Here is a 22,581-nt window from a genome sequence, read left to right as displayed (position 1 = left end):
ATAATAATTGAGACCTAATTATAGAAACAACCTCATGTCATTAAAGATTAATTATTGCAGTAAGCCCAGAAAGACACGTTAAATGTTTCAAAGTGATTTATTAATCATAATCAGTTATAATGATTGGAACCAAAACTAAACCTGCATGGAAAACTCGTAAAATACATAAAAAATATATCTTTCAACGCATTTTCATTGGAAACATTACTGAATTTTCATCTGCTCGCTATGGAATTTCTTACAGCCAATGTAACATGCACTAATGATAGTGATGGTGGTTGAATAGAGATTATATTACTTGTCCCCAGTGATTGGATAATCCAAGTAGCTTGTTTGGCATGGTTTTAAATACAGTTTAGGCTCGAGTAACTTATCAATGTGATTTTTGCCGCTAGAATTTGGTTATTGTCCATAGATATTATTGGAGTTTATTATTGTTATGCTTATTAATATTACTAATATAATTTATTGCAGACTTATTGGATGTTTGAGATATTTGAACAGATATGTTTGAGATATTTGGTTGATAAATAGTATTGTATTGTATTTTTGCGCGTGTAGTCAATAACTCTTATTCATAATGTTGTGACATTAATCACGTATTGAAATCGCATCATAATCACATCTAAACTAAATGTTGAAATAGAATGGAAATTTATTACAGAAAAAACATTACTTTGAAAAATACTCATCCTGAGATTAAAAACTAATCATATTTAGAAAAAAAATTACTACATACAAAAATATTTTTCTGTGGCAAGTCCTGAAGATTTAATAGAATGATCAAATTAATGGACTTGCTGAAAGAAATTAAAAATTCTTTACTTGTACAAAGCATTGAAGGGCGAGGTGGATTACCCACAAGATTATTATTTTTCAATATTATAATCATTGAAATTTTTGTATAATATTCTATTATTGTTTGTAAATACTTGTTCTCTAATTCATCAGTAATAAGATACAATTTCAATATAGTTTTTCATATAAAACTTTTCACAACTTGTGAGTTTTCAATTTATAGACTATTATTTAAAAGTTGTAATTTGTCATGGGGAAAGTTTTTTGTAAATTACTTTTGCCTGGAATGCATCAATTTGCTTGTGATGTATAGGAGAAAGTGTTTGATAAAATCATCAAGCATGTGAATGTTTGTTATGTCAATTATTTAATCATAATGGATCACGGTAAAAAGCACAACAGTTATCTCATCACAAATGAATGTTCACTACAGTTGTAGTGGATGGTTTTTATTTCTTATTACGAGGGCAACCAAAGTGAGGTAAAATTGTTATTTGGATCTAGATTCCTGGAAATTATTTTGGACTAGCAGGTGCTCCGCAAGGGTCTAATTAGAAACTTGACAAACTGAAAACTTCACGTACTGAAATCTTGAAGAACTGAAAATATGTCTATAACCATCCTTGGTGAATTAGGAATCCATATGCAAAATTTCAAGTTAATCAGATAAGTAGTTCAGACGTGATGATGAAATTCGTGAATTTCCTATCCCGTTCGTGTATAATCCAAATTCTTTCCTTTGTGAATCTATTCTCCAGCCAATAAATTGTACAAAGTGATTATATACACATCAATTACATATGAACATAAAAACTGTCTAGCTCCAACCACCACAATAAGCTAACTGCCTCCCTTCATCAAAGACAAGCTACTTTCACCAGGGAACCATTTTTAGTCCGATCCTACTGCTAAACTCATCACCCTTTTCCAACATACAAAGCAAAACCTAAATCGTGTGGAAATTAAAGTTGACTAGAAATTTTGTGATTGTGATTCCGGATAAAATATTTTGGATTCAGAATTCAAACATCTGATTCTGAGTTTCTAGATTCAGAATCTAATATCATGAATCACTATAAAAATATTCCTCATCTTTCTCAATTTTTACATAATTTAGGTTTTGGTTTATAAGTTGAAAAGGGCCGATGGATTCAAGTGTCTAGACCGGCCTTTACATACCCATTATAGATGTAATATATCCCTACCTTTTTGCTAATTTTCTCTTGTCACCTAACCACCAACCCTATTACACACCGACCAGCAATAACTGTGATAGAATTGCAAAACTTATCCGATAAGAAGGCTGAAAGAATATTAAAAGGAAGCAAACAGATGAAAATTAGAAATGTGAATAACAACACCATAACAAAAATGAAAAAGCGATGAAAGAAATAAAAAAAACTACACTAAAACATAACATAAGTTAGACACCTTTCAACCAAAGTGCAGCAATGTTATTCGAAATTACACACTTTTCCACTTTTTGAATCTCATCTGTCCATGCTACAACTCCAACAAACTAGATTTATGTATAAACGATTAAAAATAGAAATATTATACAATGTCATTAAAACGTAAAACGGATAAAATTAATTACAACAAAATAGCTAGAAATTTGAGAATAAACATTGCACATAATCACTCCAATAACATAAGTGTGAACAGTCCCCTGGATGTAACAAAAATTTAGCTTAATGTGTAGCCTAAGTTCTAAATAGTCTTCGTTCAATCTGAGATCATGGTGCAATGGCTATTTTCTCAACCTCCTAGGTTCGATTGCATAGTTGAGAAATGCTGTAACCCAAAGGCTATATTGTGGTTTACCGTAATTTATTTGCAGTCAAATTATTTAAAGTTCCACTATTGTACAAGTGATTAATAATGAACGATCTAAACAACAGAAATATCATCAAATTTGAAAAAAATATATAGGAGAGTATCTTTGAACAGTTACTGCTTACTTTTGTTACGGAATACTGCTTTCAAGTACCAGTGGTCGACAAAATACCCATCGAGCATGATCATCAACCTTAAAACATAGCTATTAGAATGCTTTTAATTGAAGCATGTCATAATTACAAGTAAAAACCAAAATAAAATACAAAATTAAAATAATAAACTGATTAAGATTAAATTATAAGCTTCCCATTAGTAAGACTGCAGGCATAACAATATTCTAGACATTTTCAAGTCTACGGTGGTGATCGCTGATCGGTGGAGAAAAAAGAAACATTGATGTGAGAAAAATTAACATTAAAACAAGAGATACAATCACAAAATTAAATACTTTTCTATAGATCGTGACAGCTGAATACACTAACCGTTGGAAATTATTTCAATATTTATATGTCATAGTTGACAATTATCTGTTATAGGAAATTTATACTAAACAATAAGATGAGGAGCCCCCTAGGCCTACATTTGTTAGCGGTGCTAATACGTTGGTGAAATGTCAAATTGAGTGAAAAAATGAAACTATTCAAGGAAACAAATAACATCAGTGTTTGTAGCATAATGAGGAGTGATCTATACTCTGAAAAAATTGTAACTTGGACAAAATATCCGAGTGAACAAATTGAGCGAAATTGCAACCTTCTCATGCAAGACCATAATGGTTGAAAATATTCAATTTGACAACACAGTCTATGCAGGATTGTCGTATTGAATATCCTCAGTCAAATGGGCATGCATGAAAAGATCACAACATAGAACAATTTTGCTACGCGTATATTTTGTTCCAAGTCTTAACTTATTTCATTCAGAGTATAGAATAACTTACGATCAATACTATCATGGAGCTTTAAGAAGTAATTCAAAATTACTTTATGATAGTTTACTGATTCTTCTATCATGATAAAATCAATTCTCAAATTAATGTATTACAAAAATTAATGATGTGAACAAAAATAAATTATTAATGAAATCAATAAAAATAAAATAAAATTTTACTCAGAAAATATATTTCTATTTTTAAGCATGTGTTCAAACTGAGGTTTTTAATAATAAGGGCCTAATACTATCAGCTGTGAATTTTATCTATGGGTACAGGGAATGCAATTTGATCTGAGTGAACTTTGACCGAAATTCTACAATGGATATTGAAATAAAATATTTTTCACGCCTTGCAATTTTAGAAATATGAGAAATGAGTAATTTCTACTAGCGGCAACAAAAGCGTCCTACATTCTAATGTTCTTCTATTATTATGCAAAAATAAGCTAAAATGAATGATAATCATAATATTGAAGCCCACTCTATTCCATCATAATTTTTACTTACAACGTGTTATAATGGTTCAACACCATACACTGGATAAAGATGATTAGTAGTCAAAATTAAATTCAATGATAAATCAGTGATACACTGGAAAACGATGATTAGTTCTTATAGTTCGATGATAATTTAGGCTATTATGATAAACACTAATACATTAGATAAGTATGATTTCAGGTCACTATTTAATTATATATATTTGCCAAAGAATATCCTATGTTAATTTCATTTCATTCATTTCATATTAATATCTCATTAAATATCATTGCATTGAGTGAGAACTATGAATATTGACAAAAGAGACAAACACAAAACCTATTTACCCCGTAATCCGCGACAGATTGCCAAAAATAAGTACCCAATAACGTTCACCGCCCAATAACCAAACAACACACAGTTCAAGTGAACCATTTAGTAATAACTTATACACCTCTTACCATTAAACGCTGTAAATACCATTATAGCCTTGAGAAGGATCATGGTCAGGCAGGAGCCGCTATAATATAAATAGATAAGCAAGGTACGTGCAACATATAACTACAGTTTGGACATAGCTTCTCTTATAATTTATAAGAAGTCTTCTGATAATTTAGAATATCTTCGAATATTTAATATATATTCCAATCTGTGGAAATAAATTTCAAAACATTTCAATTACACCGATAACAAAGCTGACTTTATGATTTAAAGAACATTTTAAGTTCTGTAATCCCAATACAAATCCATTACATATCCATATACATCAAAAGGTGCGTACAGACTTGTTCGCCACGAACACGCGCATTTCGCTTTTCATCAGCTGATGTTCAGCTTATTATATGTGTATTTATACAGGAACAGTAAGATACTGACTGATATTCAGTGGTTTCAATAAGCATAACATCAGTTGATGAAAAGCGAAATACGCACCTTATGTACCCACCCCACCTAAACAAACACCAATTTGCATAGAATTTTGAAAAAAAATATAAATTTAATTTTTTTGAGTAAAATGTTTAGGCAATTTGCAATAATTACATGAGTATCAGTCTTCAATTCAATTCTATTGAAAGCATGAAATGTTTTAACAAGAAAATCAAGAACCAACAAGTACATATAAGTGTAATAATGAATAATAATATTTTTTCATTGTTTGTCATTCTTTAACAACAATATATTTTCAGCTATGTCCAAAACTCTTATTCTAATAGTTTAAGTACATATATCAGTCTATAGATTTGGAGAAGACAGATGCTTCGTGATGTATGAGTAGATCAGAGTGGTTAAATAAATATATAAATATTGTAAATGAAATCTCAAATAATAATAAATTAAACATAAATATCTGCATAAATATCGCACAGAGTAAGAATAATACGTTCTCATTTTTTTTCAAAGACGACACTACTAGTTATCAAAGACAAACGTATTCTAAAAGAATCACTTTGTTTGTTCATAAGAGCACAATAGTTGAATATCAATAATTCAGTATTGATGATATTATAGTCAATATCAATTATTTGCAATTAGTTTTATGAGAGACTAAGAGTTGGGTTGTGTAATTGATACGGAAGCTATACAGTAACAAAGCAACAGCACCCTGTCTCCCCCAAAACATCTAAGCATGCTTACTAATTATCCACCAGCCTCTATATTACCATTTTAATATCCACAAACTTGTCTCGAACAATAATACACTTTTTAGAATACTACACTCAGAAGTTTATGCTTCAAAGACCATAGTTCAACAACATCCATATAACTTTAAACATGTATAGTTAGATTACATTAGTTGTAGACTGGTATTCAATTCACAAGCATATATATCAATATGTATGCTTATCTTGAGTGACACGATTTCAAAAACCAGAGCACAAACAAATCTGACAACGAAGAACGAAATCATAACTTAGATAAGTGAATAACTTAAATAATTGATGAAGTTAGTTCTAATTTATTAGAGAAATACTCAATGGACTTAAGTGATGAGAGTCTACAGGAATGATCCTCTAAGCTTCAATGATTTTTTTGGAATTCTAAAAACGTTAATTAGTAATTTATATGAATTGTACTATTTTAACGGACATCAAATAATTTCATCAATAGAGAAATGTACAAACCCTCAAAGATAAGAAATGTTCTTTTGAAAGAAAGGTATCATATCCTTAGGTTTGAAAGATCAAAAAATCAATCAGACATTGAAAAAATAAATTAACATTAACAGATGGATTTGTGGATTGAATTTATTTCTGGGATTTTGAATAGTAGTCAAGAAACTTGAAGATGGACTCAAATTGATAAACCAAAACATAAAGCTTCATTTTTGTAACAATGTATAAATATTAGGGAGAGGAACAGTTTCAGCCTGTATAAATTAATAAATGAATGGAGCTAGTGCAATAATAGTATATTGAACATAAAACTTGTAGAGGCAAATATTTTTTAAAGGGGACTGATCAATACTCACCATTACTAATGTGGATTCAATTCAACAAAATGCCACCACCAACATAAATTAAATTGAGCAAACATGCCAAAATTGACTTACTATACATAGAAGAACTCCCGGCTGCTTCCCTTCCGCAGGTCTGCGATCTCAAAGGCGATTTCTATTTATTATTCTATTTTTTATTCATCTATCTTTATTGAGTCGAGGAAACCCGCTAATTAATAAATGTCAGCCCTAGAAAGAACACTAATAAATTATTCAGTATGTTTTTTGCCAGTTATATCACTATCTTACTGATATTTTTTCACCCACCAAAACCGATTGTTTAATGAGATCTTCTAAGACTTGGAAATCCATTTAATTTACAGAGCTTTGAAGTTAACACATTACTTGAACATCCAGTAGGCTATATTGGTCCATCAAATAATTCAGAAAAAATGAAGTCTAATCATTGGGCAGCGTCGTTAGAATACTAATTCTTGGCAAAGATTTTTTTTTCATTTTTCTAATTGGATATAACTAATTATAATCGAATTACAACTACTTAAGGCCTACAATTTAATAAGTACTACCTAATAATAATACTAATAATAAGTATTATCTTCATACCTAATAATTTATTATTGTTTACACTTAAAATATGAATAGATCTACATGAATAATTTATTAAATCAGGTCCTGATTGAACTAGTATTATATCAAATATGAATATCTGAATACATTGATTTTAACATTGATTCCATTTCGAAAAACTAATTTCAGGAATCTTCACCACAACCAACGTTTTTATTAAAAAAATACTCTATTTTGAAACGTTGTCAAGTAACGTAGCAGTTTGTGATATTGAATACTTTTAAATGTCAACAGTAAGCCTCTAGCCCTGGTCCAATACACCATGGTGGAAAAATATTTATAAGTTTCAAATGATATTTTAGGTTTATCTTTATTGGGAATAAAAAACGTGATTTTTGGTAAGCTGAGTAGCAGGATAAGTACAGTCATCACACGGAATTCAGTTTGTGGTTTTAGGTACTTATTTTGAATTATTCGAATTTACCCAAATAACCTATTCAATGTATTCATAGGAGGCCTAAAAAGCTACCACAGCATAATGCAAAAACATATCAGAAAAATATGTATCCCGTTTCAAAAAACAGATCGCTATGAATGTAATAACTTCAATTTATTAAACTAATTAAAATCTATCCTACAGATTAAAATGAAAAAGATCTAATTTAAAGCACAGATATAATTATAAATTTATAAATGAGAACCAGCCTCTTTGGAATGTATATCCCTATGCTATAAACAACCTTTTTCAAGTAAAATTCTTTCTCTCATGAATGAGTAGCACATTATCAAAATGCTACTGCTACCCAATGAGAACATTTAAAATGCAATCAATGCAGACATTTGAAAGCGATAAGGTAGCAATTTATTTGCTACAAAGACTATTTACAATCTGGAATGATAGGGTTCATTCAAGTCTCAATCAAGACATATATCATGATATGCCAAAGACAAATAAGATAATCGAGGCAATAATATCAAACATACTGAGTGTCTAGTGAAATTAAACAATTAACGCATTCACAGTGATAACAAAAATCATAACTTCAAATCACATTACATCTACTCATAGGGGCAAATTTATTTATAGTTGAGATACACTGACTGAATAATTACTTATTCTGGAGAAATAATTGATGTACTATGTACAACATAATTTTAACAACGGATCACTAAGTGAAATTGTAATATGCATTTAAAAATAAATAATTTACAGAACCGAAATTAAGTACACACATCCATGACTAAGAAACTTGAGATTAATCTTAGGAATGGTCTTCAAACAATAAATAATCTAGTCTCAGAGAATCCCGTCTATTTAGGGCAAACTAAGTATGAGCTAACTACGTATGAGCTTATAAGTATAAGTTCATCTAATGGATATACTAATTTTAAATTCTGCTTTATAATTTATTATCCTAAACAATAAATACAACAATTAAAAATTGTATTAATCAATCATTTAATTTTAAAATGTGTTATAGTAATGTACTAAAGTGGAGTAATAAATATAATGAATAAATTAATTGAAAAATATGTACTAGTATCGTACTGTAAGTGGAGTATTACAATAATGAATAAATATTTTATAATTGATAAAAACCTGTACTGACTGAATATTGAAAATGAATTGAAACTACTCGATTGTTATTGGAAACCTAACACTTTGTCTGTGGTTGGAAATTTTTAAAAAATGAAAAATATTCGTACTTTTTAAAGATGATGCTTATCAAGTTGGATCACATTATAATGGATAATTATATCTGTCATATACTCTTTGTATGTTAGGTGAATAGCGAATTGTGGAAAGCAAATTTAATAATAATAATAATTCAAGGAAACAAAGTAATTGGCCTAAGTAAAACAATAAAACTGTGATCCGAACCCTTTACATGGAATGCTTTTGAAGTAAACCTTTGTTAAAGTATCGGAATTCATAGATAAATAATTTCACAATTGAATTAAAATATCACAGATGTACGATGATTAGTAGTACGATTGAATTAGAAACTATATTGAAATATAAAAATTAAAATAAATAAATATCGAATGCTATCATTTCATGTGTATTAATATCATGTATAGTGTGCGGTCTGGCGAGTCAGTTAAAAACCTAACAAAACGTTGATGTCATAAAACAATAAATTAAGTACAAATTCAACAACCTAGTTACTGTTATGTGATGGCAGATGATCAGTTATCAATATTCTATTCTCTATCAACTTTCAAATTGTCAACTCTTCAACAACGAGTCAAATTAATAACCAATTATTTCTTAGTCATGACTATTTTCAAATCAACGATCAATCGTAAGTTAAGACAGACGATTTCATCGTCTAAAGTCAATTTGATTCAATGGAATTAAATGGAAATAATTAGGAATTTCACACGCAACTAATTTTGTCTCAATCATGATTATTTTCGTAAGTTATCCAAGTTGATCGTGAGTGAAGCAAACAGCAGACGATTTGATTAAATGCAATCAATTACGTGTAAAACGATTAGGACTACATGTAAGTGGTACACCATTTTGAATAATGTAACATAATTGAATGAATCTACATGGGTGCATAGAAAGCAGGAGTACTCGGGTACCCGGCCATAGAGTAGGTGGCATGGTTGTGAACAGGCGTCGTAATGGTGCTACTGACACTGGTAGCTGCTGAAGCAGCATACTGTCGCTTCACAAGGTTGGCGTTAGCGTCGGTGGCCGAGCCATTGCCGGGGAATGCCTGATCCCAACAACGTTTCAGGTTAAGTACAGGGTTGGTAGCAGTTACAGGGGGAGGTATGGGTGAGACGTAGGGTTGATGGGGTTGGGGGACGTATTGCTGGTAAGCTGCACTGTATTGGGGTAGTTTAGCAGCAGCCGCTTGGGGTTGAGGAGGAGGGATATTGATGTAGAACATGGGATGAGGAGGTGGCAGATGAGGGGGGAATATCGAGGGGTATGTGAGTTTGTGGTTGTTTTGCGACAATAAAGCCGAAGTTAGGGGGACGCTAGCGGGGTTGGGGACAAGCTCGGGTGGCCACATGGCTCTCGGTTGCGGTACAGCGCCGTTTTTGGCAACTAGGGACGCGGTGGCGAGGGCCAACATTTGTTGTTGCTGTTGTTGTTGGTATAACGCGGCAGCATGTTGTTGTGCGACAACAGTTTGCTGTTGTTGCTGCTGTTGTTGGGCTGCTGCCAATTGATTCATCAACCAAATGTCTTGCTGTTGCTTCACGATCTGCTGTTGAGCATGATTCTGTTGCAGAACCGCAAGGTCGTATGCGGCGGCTTCGAGAGGGGACGCGACCGCGGCGGCAGTCGCCACAGTCGGAGGGGTGTCGGCCGTAGCGGCTGCTAAGGAATTGCTTGCATTGGCATTTGGAGGCAGAGACATACCGGGACTGAGCAGTGTTTTGGCGACCGGCGAAACAGCTGAGGTGGGCAGTGAAGTGGCCGGGTAGTTGCCCGTCAGAACCATCGACATGTCGTCGCCTGAGCACTGGAATACCTCTATGTATCGCTGCTTCTTGCCGTAGAACATGTAACGGTGATGCTTCTGTTGCGCCGTCATGAATGCTGACGACTCTGAGTCCATCTGGATGAATGCTTCGCCCGAAGGCTGTCCCTGAAAAACAATTACACATTTTTACCCATTTCGTGATAAATAATTCTATCTATCTTCTAACTTCTTATCATATATTTACTGCCATTGAAATTTATACATTATTCACCAATTTTACGATAAAAATCCTATAAATCTTCCAACTTCTATCCATTTGAAAGAAATTCGCTTTAAATCTTATAGAAATGGACCCCATGATTAAGTGAGCTGTGGAGTCTGCTCAAGACTACCGAATTCTATGTATTCTTCTCAAGTTGAACTCCTCACTTCTTACATTTGTTAGGTATGCTTCTTTGTTCAAATAAACAACCAGTTCGTCGTGAATTTCGTTTATAAATTTCTTCATTACATCAAAACAAAAATTAAAGAGCTGCGACCAAGACTAATGGAATGTTGGAGATCTCGAAGCACTGATGCTGGTACCGCCTAATGAGCCTGGTACCTCAACTTAATTATTTTCAGTCATTTTTTGAAAGTGGAATAAATTAATCAAAAATTGATATTTTGATGAAACTTATTTTTTATTCAATTAAAAATATCATTAAGAATTTATCCTCAAAATTTCATGAATTTATCTCTTACCTAATTTGAAATTATCTGTCCCAAATATTTAAACTTAAGGCGCTCATATATCTCAAAAAGTAATAATCGGAAATAAATTTTCTGAAAAAACTTTTTATTTTGATAACTTGATAATATACAAATAGCAAAACATCGGAAAATATCACCATTAAAAAGTTTTTCTTTAGCCGCTCGCACAGCCTCAAGAGCACAGGGTCACTAGAAATAGGTAAACCTACTGGAATTTCTCTTATAAGTCGCATGAGATTTGGCAATAGAATGAAAATTGGTTTCTTCAATTTCATTTTCCATTACAAGCTGCTAGTTATTATAATTATCTAGTAAACCTTGAACTTTTACGCTATTATAAAAGTGTTCGAATTGAATATTGGTGCTTATAGGTCAATAGTCCAGTAAAAAATACAAGAATTTGATTTATTGATGTCAAGTCATTGCAATTGATAGATAAATCTGTTATGCATGAGCTCAATTTTTGTAATGCAAATTATCAATGAGCTCACTGCTGGCGAACAAGCTATCTATGCCAGAATGCCTTTTTGTGAGAAAATCTGTTATATATGAATTTGATTAATCATTTTTGTTAAAAGCAATAGAAATTATTCTCATTCTTTTCATTAGAGACTCAGTGTACATGAGCATTTGTGTGAACACTCTGTACTTTGATTTGATTTAGTTATATTGTAATGCTGTATAATTGTTATAACCTACAACGTTGTTTTGAACATCTAGAATGATGAGTGGAATAGTTGATGTTGATATAAGAAGCGATGTATGTGCATGATGTCAGATTATATTGGTAAATTTTTGGGGGTCTACAGTATTAGATATTATCAGGTATTAGCGATATATGTGTTGATATAAAAAACAATGTTTTGTGTTTGATGTAAGAGACGATGTAAGTCTATGTGTGTGTATAATGTCAGTTTTTATTTTTGAATGGTCAGATTCCAAAACATGTATTTGATTTGGTTGTATACCTTACCTGAGTGTTGTAGACCATATGAACGCCCTGGAAAACTATGTTCTTAGCATGTTCGCCGAGGAATTCGAGAATGTTCTCGACCTGTGCCTCGTAAGGAAGACCCCGTAAACGGACGCAGTCCTTGCGAGTGCCAGACGTGATCACGTGCTGGGGAAGGAGAGGCATGGGCTGGGGCAGGGCGGGGAGCGGCAGGGGGGTTGGAGTCACCTCGAACGTCTTCGGATCCATTGACCGGTTCAGAACCTACACACAACATTGAAATCTATATCAACTTCCGTTCACAGAGTTACATCACCGATTCAATATTCTAGCAAAAAAGCAATCTATATGGAACGCTATTCGAAGAAATAATACAATAATATATCACAGAATCCATATTCAATAATCATTTGGATACTGTTGTTGGTGAGATGTAGTGATATTTATCCATCATGAAACACTAGAATGTTGTCTAGGAATATCACGAATTTATTGAAAAATTACATACATTTCAACACCTATTCAAAGTTGAAACATGTCTGTAAATTTTCAATAAACTCGTGATATTTTTAGACAATATTCCAGTGTTTCATTAATTATTACATGTTTGGAATATCAACCAATTCAAGCAATACTCGATTAATTTCATTGATAGATTCACAAGAAATCTAATCATTTTTACGATAATAACAAATTATTTCAATTAATTATCGGTTTACATTATTACAGCTGAGAACATAATTTTTTCCAAAATATCCATTAACCCTACTATAAGCTAATCATTAACTGTCTATACAAAAAATCTCAAGGCTTGTATTTTCTCTTTACCTAATAAACATCTTCATTGATATAAGAGTTTTCTTCTGTTGTGTTTCAAATTGGAAATATTCAAAAAGTTAAACAACTTTTTTAAACATCAAAACATAGAATTAAAAACTAGATGTATTTTTAACTGACTGTAAAATGTAGTAATAACCATTATTCAGAATGTACCTTGATTAATAGGTTGAATAATATTATTATGCATCTATTTCAAGCATTTATAACGTTGAATTTATTAACTATTAAAAATAATGTAAACAGCTCCTACAGATTCAATTAGAATATATACATTTTTAAAATATCTTAATTTTTTCCCAATAGTATTATAACTTTGCCAATTGATAAAGCTTATCTATATGAATGACGTTATTATTGTTTATAAATTAGATTATTGGCAATGACCTACAATGATATTTCAAGAAATTCTGATTGTTTCTATTATCTTGAAAAAGAAGAAAAAACATTGAAATCAAACTGTACCTACGTAATCGTCTTGAGTTATTATAAGTTTTACTTTGATGAAATTTATAAATTTGGATTATATTACAGAAACTTAATAAATTCAAAACTCGTCACGAACTGCAGAATTATTGAAATTGAAGAAACCAGCAAATTTTGTTAGATTGAAAATTATTATACAATAATTAAACTCTGATACATTGCCTGAACCCACATGAATTGATATGTTATTGGTAGTAAAAATCTAAATTCATGAATATCACACCCAATCTTGGTTGAATTGCGCAATTATGCTGATAATTATTCTGAATATTGCAATATTTCAATCAATTAGAGAATATTGTCCAAGTTTCAGCAAACAATATAAATATTTTTATGGGGGTTTCAAAAATTCAAAATCAACACATTATGCTTTTAAGTCACCTACAATTAGTGGTCAATAAGAACTGAATCTCCACCAATTGAGTTGAATAATCTATTGCGACTGAAAAATTAAAACGCATGAAAGATATTAAATATTTTGCTGACGGTGATTTTTACAAAAGTCCTAGACTTGTACGAGGACAATAGGAGGCATGATGAAATGTGAATGTTTCTACAGTTTATTTTTATTTTGAACGGTAATTTCGATGATTGTGTCACTGATGTCTAATCAACTTTATATAGTCGACTTACATTTTGAACCAGCCTTAGGCCACCACATTGAAAGATATAATGAATATTCGAGGTAATTGGAAACGTGTATTTGAATCTTCAAGAATTGAAAAAAATCCTAATTAGTATTTGTAAATGATTTAGTTCTTCTGTCAACTGAATCGTTTGCGTTAACTCATTTTTTGCGTTTTCAATTAATTTCATATAATTGTTATATTCTATCTATTTATATCTAGTTAAAAAATAATGCCATAGTACCCAGTAGAAAAAAAGTTTCTAATAACGTATTAGGGCTACTTGATTTGTTAGTTAAAAAACAATTCCATAGTACCCTTTCGTTTTTAAAAACTTTTCTATATAAAACGCAATAACAACTACTTTCGGTATATTCAATCCATTTTCAATTTTCTTTATAAAATAAACGGTTTGTAATAAATAGTTCATAACTATTTTATAAGAAAAACTTGAAATTTGAAATACAAAATATACTATTTATTATTAACCAGTTTATAATAAACTGATAATTTTTAGAACTTGAAAATGGATTGAATAAACCGAAACTAGTTGTAATTGTGTTTTACATAGAAAAGTTTCTAAAAACAAAAGGGTTCTATGGAATTATTTTTCAACTAACAAATCAAGTAATGAAATACGTTATTAGAAACTATAACTATTTTTCTTTCATGTTCGCTTTCTGGTTTAGGCTACTTGTATTTATATGAAAATTAAAAATCAAAATACCGTTTTTTCAACATCTATTTACATTTTTCACAATAGTTTTCTGCTATAAAGCCATTTTCAAACCATTTTTCTTCATTATATCTGTAAGACGTCTCTATTATCTAGCTTTTCACATAAACGTATTTTCCGTATTTAACCTGCAATACACTATATTTACTGAACTTATTCCCCCACGCAGACATTGGCTTTGTGGGTAACATTCAACATATTTATAATTTATTTCTGCAGATGTATATTTTTATTTGTGAATAAAGATCTATTTTATTCGATACTGTATTATTGAAAATGATACACTCAATCTACAAGCGACATTTGCTGACCTGCTGAACTTCGGCGGTTGTGCTCCTGAAAAGTTCGATGTATCTGGAGCCAATGAGATCGCGGTGCTTACTGAGTGCTTTGGGAGCCACCTCATCCTCGGCGAATAGCACAAACGCATCCCCTGTCGCTCTGCCGTCCGGCTTCTTCACGAAAAGTACCCCATCCGTGCCATCCATCACTTTGCAACTATTCTCTCCACGGTCGAAAAACTCCAGCTGCACAAATAAAACACTTACGTCAAGTCACATAATTTTAATCTACTTAGTTATTTCAAAGAGTGAGAGCTCGTGGGCTAACGAGAAAGACACCACCAAGCCAAAAAAAATTAATCATTATTCCACACACCTTCCTCGAAAGCTTTACGGTGAGTTAGCTCAAGTGTATAGGTCTATAGTGCTCAAGTCTATCAGTGCATAAGTTACACTTAGTGCACTTTTCCCGAGGAAGGAGTGTTTTGTTCACTGCGCCTAGGGCTTTTCTGTGGCAAATTTTCTCACTGAGGAGGAAAAGCCATACTTTAGTACCATGATACACACAACTTTTTCCCTCAACCTTACTAAATATAATTGTTTTAATAAAATGAAGCATCACTGATAAATTGAAAATGCAACGCCAAAAGCAAAGCATATATACAAATGATAAACATAGCTATCAACAGATTAAATTCTAGTTAGCAATAAATTGCAAGGTGTTGTCTCAACAACATTTCAAATGAACTGAACTATACAAAACATATTTTCCATTGGTATTTGAAATTATTTAGACTATGTGAATAAATCATGAATGGGAATTGTAATTGCTATCATCTCTCATCCTCATACATTAGCATACTTTTAGAAGACCAATGTAAGTCATTGAGGCCTTAATATAAGGTAGCTTTGCATACAATTTGCACCAAAACAAAGGTTTGTGTTCCCATATGTGCAGGTGGAATTTGTATTTTTTTTAAATAATCTTAATTGGAACCAAAATGTAAAATAAGGGGAAATAAATTATGGCCTTTTTGACATAACTGTTTTGATTTGAACCCTAGATAGATAATTTAATAGGCGGCGGCAAATTTGCGCAAATTCAAAACTGTGGGCTTAACTGGTTCAATACTAAAAATATTATACAGAAATGTAAACTCACAACTTCTTCCGCAGTGCAGTCATAGGGCAAACCTCGCATCCGAATGATGACCTGGGCACCCTTCTTCAGGAAAGCTTGAGCTTCATTATTACAACCTGCAAAATAATCTACATCAGTACCAAAACAAGAGTGTTAATTTGTGTGATAGTGATTGAAAGTTTTATTTGGAGTAGAAACTACATTATATTTAAATGCACAGCATTTAAAATGGTACAGGAGTTTTTTACAGTTGATGTAACAAATATGGGTGGGTCACTACCCCACATTTGAACAAAAGTAAAAAATGTATTACTGTACTTTACACAAAAGCGTGAAGAATTGTTTGTGATTTGTGCATATACTACTTTTGCCTGAAAACTGACATTATCAATTCAATCTTAATCAAATTTCTAATAAATTTGATTTGTGATTTTGTAACTTCATTTTTGTGTTTTAATTACGATGAATTTTGATTGATTCACAAACTAATAAAATTACAAATTTTTCAAAATTCTATTAATAAGAAACATGAGATGTTCTTTGATTGGTACTTACCAATTCTTCAATGTCCAGAATGAGAATTGCAACACAAAAAAAACATCTTATATGAATATAATAGAATGATTGTTACTAATTTCTCTTATTGTAATCAACATAGTAAAAACCATCAGTTGAAACTTCTATTACTGTACATTCTTCAACATTATTTTAAGCAATTGATCACAACAAAGATTTTAGTTTTCCAGACAAGTTGAGTAAGTAGCAAGCTTTCTTCTCATGCGCAAATACTGCTGTAGACTTGACTAATATTCATTGTACTTATTGATTTTTACAGTCACATTACATTATCTTTTCCTGCTTTTACACAATCAATGGAAATTTAATTAATCAATTTCAAAAATTATTCATAATTATTTATTATTCATGAGTAATGTTGTTTCAAAATTGTAAAATTCATTGGTTCATGGTAATTTTTTTCTGGTAAAATAAGCTAGTACACGAATAGTTTTGACTAATTCTGTAATTTTCAATTATAAGAATGAATTATTAGAAAATAAACAAATATATAAAACTTCCTTACAAGTTAAATATTAACTTTTTATCCAAAAGTAGGGTACTAGTTTATCCAATCAGACAACTGATGTGTCCGTATGAAAATAAACCAGAAATATTTGTTTCATTTATATAAGAATGTGACTGACCTCCGGCAACCATGACGAAGTCGGTACCTGTTGCCATATACACTTCGATATACCGATCACTGATGTGATGCTTGTGCCGTTTTAGCGCCAAATCTCGATGTTCCTGAGATATAAATCTCACTAGCGCCTCGCCGTTCCTTCTTCCCTGAGGACTTAGGCACAGTGCAACTCCTCCCCTACAAACCATACAATAGATTAGAATACAAGAAAGTAGAATGCAATAATACAGAATGAAATAATGTTTCATCAATCAAACCTACAAAAGATCTACTTTACAAATCTTTTGGGATCATATAACTGAGCAAGTAATTATTCCATCGAGTGATTATTCAATTTTTTTAAATAAAAAACATCACATGAAGTAATAATAATCTATAATCTTATCAGTTGATATCAGTTATCTAAAACAGCTATGTGATTGCGTAATATGACTCGTACGTCATAAAAAATTCAAACAAACTGCATTAACAGAGAATACGTTTGGGAAAATAACAATAACTATCGTGTATCTGAACTTTAGCCTTTTTATTATTCAAATGTTTATAATACCTGTATTACTGTCAATTTTCAATAATATTCTGCACCTGTTTTTCTTTGTACTGAAGAAGAAATAAAATCTTATTGCCTCACAGACAATTTATGTTAGTTTTGGTTGATTGAAACACAGTTGTTTTTCATAATTAGTTCCCGTCAATTGATCGAAAGTTTCATTTTCAAGACAATTATATAGATAAGAGAATGCGTTTGGTGGTATGAGTTAGAAACAAGAAACAAGCATGAATTAAAATAAGTATTTCTTCTCAAATTGATTGTACATACTTTTTCGAATCATCAATATGAAAAAATTGAACTGAAAAAATAATGGGCAAAATACATAATTATGCATAGGTATTGCGTTCTTAGGTTTTTCGGTAAAACTTTTTGTAGAATATCAATTGAAAATGTTCATATGAAATGAGTAGGAATAAACTGTTTGATATTGTACTTACTTGACGATATTAAGACCCCGGAAAAATTTAGCGATATCCTGATCAGACGATTGCCATGGAAGTCCCCGAGCGCGGACAACACAATTATTGTCAACTTCTTCGTCTTTGGAGCTGAAATGCAATAGTATAATTTCATTAACAATTATTATTGTTCAACTACAACACTAACAAATAGTAAATAGCTGTATTATTCCAATTGATGAATTCAATGAAATATTGCTGATGAGTGACATTTTATAAGCTACGAAAATCATTTATTTTTCAACCGATCACATACCATGAGACACAGACAAGGGGTAGGGGGCGATTTTCACAGAGCTGAACAGCTTGTCATTGTCATATCCCAACGCCCTGTAATCGGTGTGGCCAGATCGTTAATTGTTGTTGAGTTATAGACTCAGAAACATGGCCACCTCACTTGAGTATCCCGCCAAGTACTAGTTGCGTAGCGTTATTAATTTTTGCAAGCAAAAGGCAATAGTTCAGCATAAATCTACCTAAGAATGATTCTCGTTCACGCAGGAAACGTTGCGAGTGAATGGTTGCCGGAAAATTAAAGACGACAGTTGAATTGACTTTCAGAATCGTTGCCTTCCATGACATCTTGGCTTCACAGAGCTGTGCAGCCAAACGGCTTCTCTAGCAAATCAAATAGGATAATTTCGATACTCGCCATACAAACCTGACTTGGTAACTAGTAACTTATACCTTTACCCCAAACTCACGACATTACTTTGAAGGCAGAACTTCCAAACTAACGAGGAGCTCCAAAACAACGTCGTGACCCACTTGAACCCATCTGGCGGCAGCATTTTATGAATAGTGTTTCCGCAGATCTTTACAAATTGGAGAATGTTTAATGGTATAACATTGAAATCAGAAACCGGTAAAGTTACATTTGAAAAGTTGAAAATTTCAAATATTGTGTGAGTGAAGATAGAATTTCACTGTTGGCACACCATATTTACTTATTTCACCACTCACCTTGTATATTTTTCAGGGAATTGTTCTAATACAACCCTTCACTCTAGATTTCCACATTATGAATTATAAATGTACATATATTGTTTTATAAAAGACTTCGCTTATGATTTGTGAACGGATCTTATATGTTTCGGTATGAGAAATACATTGAAACGATATGATCCAAGTCGGGCTGCATAAAACAATACAACAACCATTTTACTTTGTAATTGATCTAGAATTTTATCAAACCGACTATTTATTCAAAAAAATTATCACTACAAGCTTCAAGTCATTAGTATTTAAATGTATTCTCACACTAAATTAGGTTATTAAAAAATGAAAATGGATGGAATAGATCAACATGAAAAAACAAAAAAAATTATTAAATTATCAAGTTATACTTTGGAAAGAGTAAAGAGAATAACTGAATAGAATATTAAAAGAAGACTAGAAATTCTAAAAAAAGTAGTTTCAAGAGCCAAAGCTAGCATCAAGGTTGATATTGGGAAATCTACGGCCATTTTAACAATAAATTAGTTGATCAACTGAACAAATTTACAAGTGCTTACTAAGAAGGGACAATACATTGCAGAATACAGCTTTTAATTGCGAATGTAACCTCTTTATGAATGATCTTAATATTTAACCTATACAAGAATTACCAAAACATACTCACATTCCTTTATGAATATTTGAATCCCGACCTAAAAGGGAATGGAATACTTTGGACACACAATAAACAATTGCCTATAATGCTATCACGGATTTACATTTGGAATAAATTACACTTTTTCTTAAAAACAAAAACTTCGTAATAAACTTTCTATATAAAACTTTCAAAGGGATCTGAAATAGCTGCCTAGTTCAGTTCTGAGTTCTGTTCAAGACTGACTGAAAGCGATAAAATATTTATTATCAACAGTTGAGCCCAACGGTTATCTCAGTTGACAATTTTATCCAAGATCTATAGCCTTCAACAAAATAATAATCTCATTATTTTGAGAATATAATCTTACTACAAAAATGAGTTCTTTCTGTTGCAGTATGAGCATTCGTTAACATAAATAGCTGTTGGAAAAAGCATTAAAAATCATGACAAGTGATAAGCATATCTCAAGAAAATCATGTTCTGTGATAGATGTTACAGTGATGAAGTAAAGAGTAAACTATGGAAACACAGTACCAAGGCCAAGTTGAAAATTATGGCTCAAAGTTTTTAGAAATTATTTAATACGGAATTCTTTTAAAATTATACTTTTTCTAAATATATTTTTTTAAACATATTATTTAGTAAAGTTTTGAAATTTGAATGAACATTTTAGTAGGTGTTAATTATTTAGTATTTACTATAGATGAACAATAGGTTTTATTCAAGTGTTTTTTGTTCTTAAAATAAAGAGAGAACTAATTCAACAAAATGTGGTCACAACTTCGATAACATGGAATTCATGTGAAAATTATTCTGAGACGTTCCAAGGTTCATTAGAGAAATAATAGACCAATTTTAATAAGAAGTACTTATTATTTGAATTGAGTTTTAGTAAATTTATATAGATAACATTCAACTTGTTTAGCCATTAGATAGAATAAAAATAAAATTCAAATAAAAAAAAACTAAAAAAAAAACACAGGCTAAGAATAGTTTTGGACACTACTATTTCCAGAAATATAGAAGATTATGAGAATGACTGGGGACGTCAGATAGGAATTTTATACTAGATTACAACTATAATTAATTGGGAAAATATAAAGTCTGGTTGGGAAAATAAAAAAAAATAACATATTTTATAGCCCATATAATCATAATAAAGATGTAAATAAAGAAATAAATGAATTTTTAGTTATTTATTCCATTTTCATAATTCAAGTGCAATGACTTCCCGAACATGTATAAGTTATGATGTTCCAAAACGTTGATATATTTTCACATCATCAATCAATAAATAATTCCACATCATCAATTTGAGTTTCTCCATCCAAAATAGTACAAGCCAGATATTTTGAATCGGAATGGATTAGAAACCGAATAATCAGATAAATATATTGCACTCAATAACAACCAAAATCTGGAAAATATCGAGTTATTAAAAGACAAGAAAGACTAGAAATGAGAAAACTTACCTACTAGAAGCACAGATGTTATTAATTAACTAAATATCCAGAACTATATACTATATTGGAAGCAGTAATCAACTTCATAGAAACATAACTCACCATATTCCTGGTTCTAGTTTTATCTGTATTGTTTCCGGGTTACTGAAGCTGTGTCCTGCAATGAACAGAACAAATCAAAGTTAAAACCCAACCAGTTAAAGTTTTAGTTGAAAAAACTAACAGTCGAACTTTTCGACAAACTGGAATGCACTATGCAGTATGCACGACTGCTGGAGAATACAACAACTGACTGGTGATTGGATCTTCATTTCGACGTTCTATTGTTCCCAGATTGTTGAAAGTGTCAACAATTGATTTTTTTCAAGCCGAATCAGCGTTTCAGTCAGCAAAAACCCGTATTCAAAGCTATAACTTGTTTCATGCTTTGTCTAGGATTTTTATTTCAAATAAAACGGAACAAATAACCGCTGACAAGTTTCCTATAAATTCGATTGAATACCACTGTTGAGTTACAATAAATTATATCGATATAAAAGCACCTGAATTCACAGTCTATTTCAAATATAGCGTAGTACAGGCAGAAATATATTTTCGATATTACAAATGAGTTAATTTGCCAAAAACTTCCATTCTATAACTTTTTTTTAGTTTCAATAACGCACATATTATGCAGTATGATTTTTAACAATATTGAGAACTACAAAATGATTCTCAAATTCATTTTTAATTTCCACGTAGAAAGGCCACATTACATCTAAGCCTTCTGTTTTGCTTTAGGTTTCTGATGCAGGCTTCAATGATATATGTATAATCATGACAATAGAAATCATTACACAGATTCACAGTCGTTACAAAACGAAAAAGTTCCAAATATTTCTAATAGTAATAAATAATTATTATCATAATCATTAATTACGGATTCTGACTAAAAAAAAAACATTGACAGCATACAAATAAAATTATATACATTTAACGT

The 22,581-nt window shown here is 31.3% G+C and overlaps 1 protein-coding gene across 9 annotated transcripts in view; it reads right to left on the bottom strand.

Annotated features, from left to right (window-relative positions):
• LOC111055581 (RNA-binding protein fusilli) overlaps positions 1-22,581 on the bottom strand; it is a 214,938-nt gene that overhangs the window by 19,241 nt on the left and 173,116 nt on the right. For all 9 annotated transcript variants that reach the window (XR_005572973.1, XM_039441380.1, XM_039441381.1 and 6 more), the window contains 7 exons: positions 21,705-21,759; positions 18,525-18,635; positions 17,536-17,711; positions 16,355-16,449; positions 15,223-15,438; positions 12,248-12,490; positions 10,458-10,686 (listed from right to left, as the gene is read on the bottom strand). Coding sequence is in view for 8 of the 9 variants with exons in the window: in XM_039441380.1 (XP_039297314.1) it covers positions 10,458-10,686; positions 12,248-12,490; positions 15,223-15,438; positions 16,355-16,449; positions 17,536-17,711; positions 18,525-18,635; positions 21,705-21,759 (1,125 nt within the window). In the remaining variant the exon portion in view is untranslated. The remainder of the gene's footprint in view (positions 1-10,457; positions 10,687-12,247; positions 12,491-15,222; positions 15,439-16,354; positions 16,450-17,535; positions 17,712-18,524; positions 18,636-21,704; positions 21,760-22,581) is intronic.

This window comes from Nilaparvata lugens, chromosome X (assembly GCF_014356525.2).
Source record: "Nilaparvata lugens isolate BPH chromosome X, ASM1435652v1, whole genome shotgun sequence".
NCBI classification, from domain to species: Eukaryota; Metazoa; Arthropoda; class Insecta; order Hemiptera; family Delphacidae; genus Nilaparvata; species Nilaparvata lugens.
The sequence above is the reverse complement of the archived record's forward strand: the minus strand, read 5'-3'. Positions and strand labels throughout refer to the sequence as shown.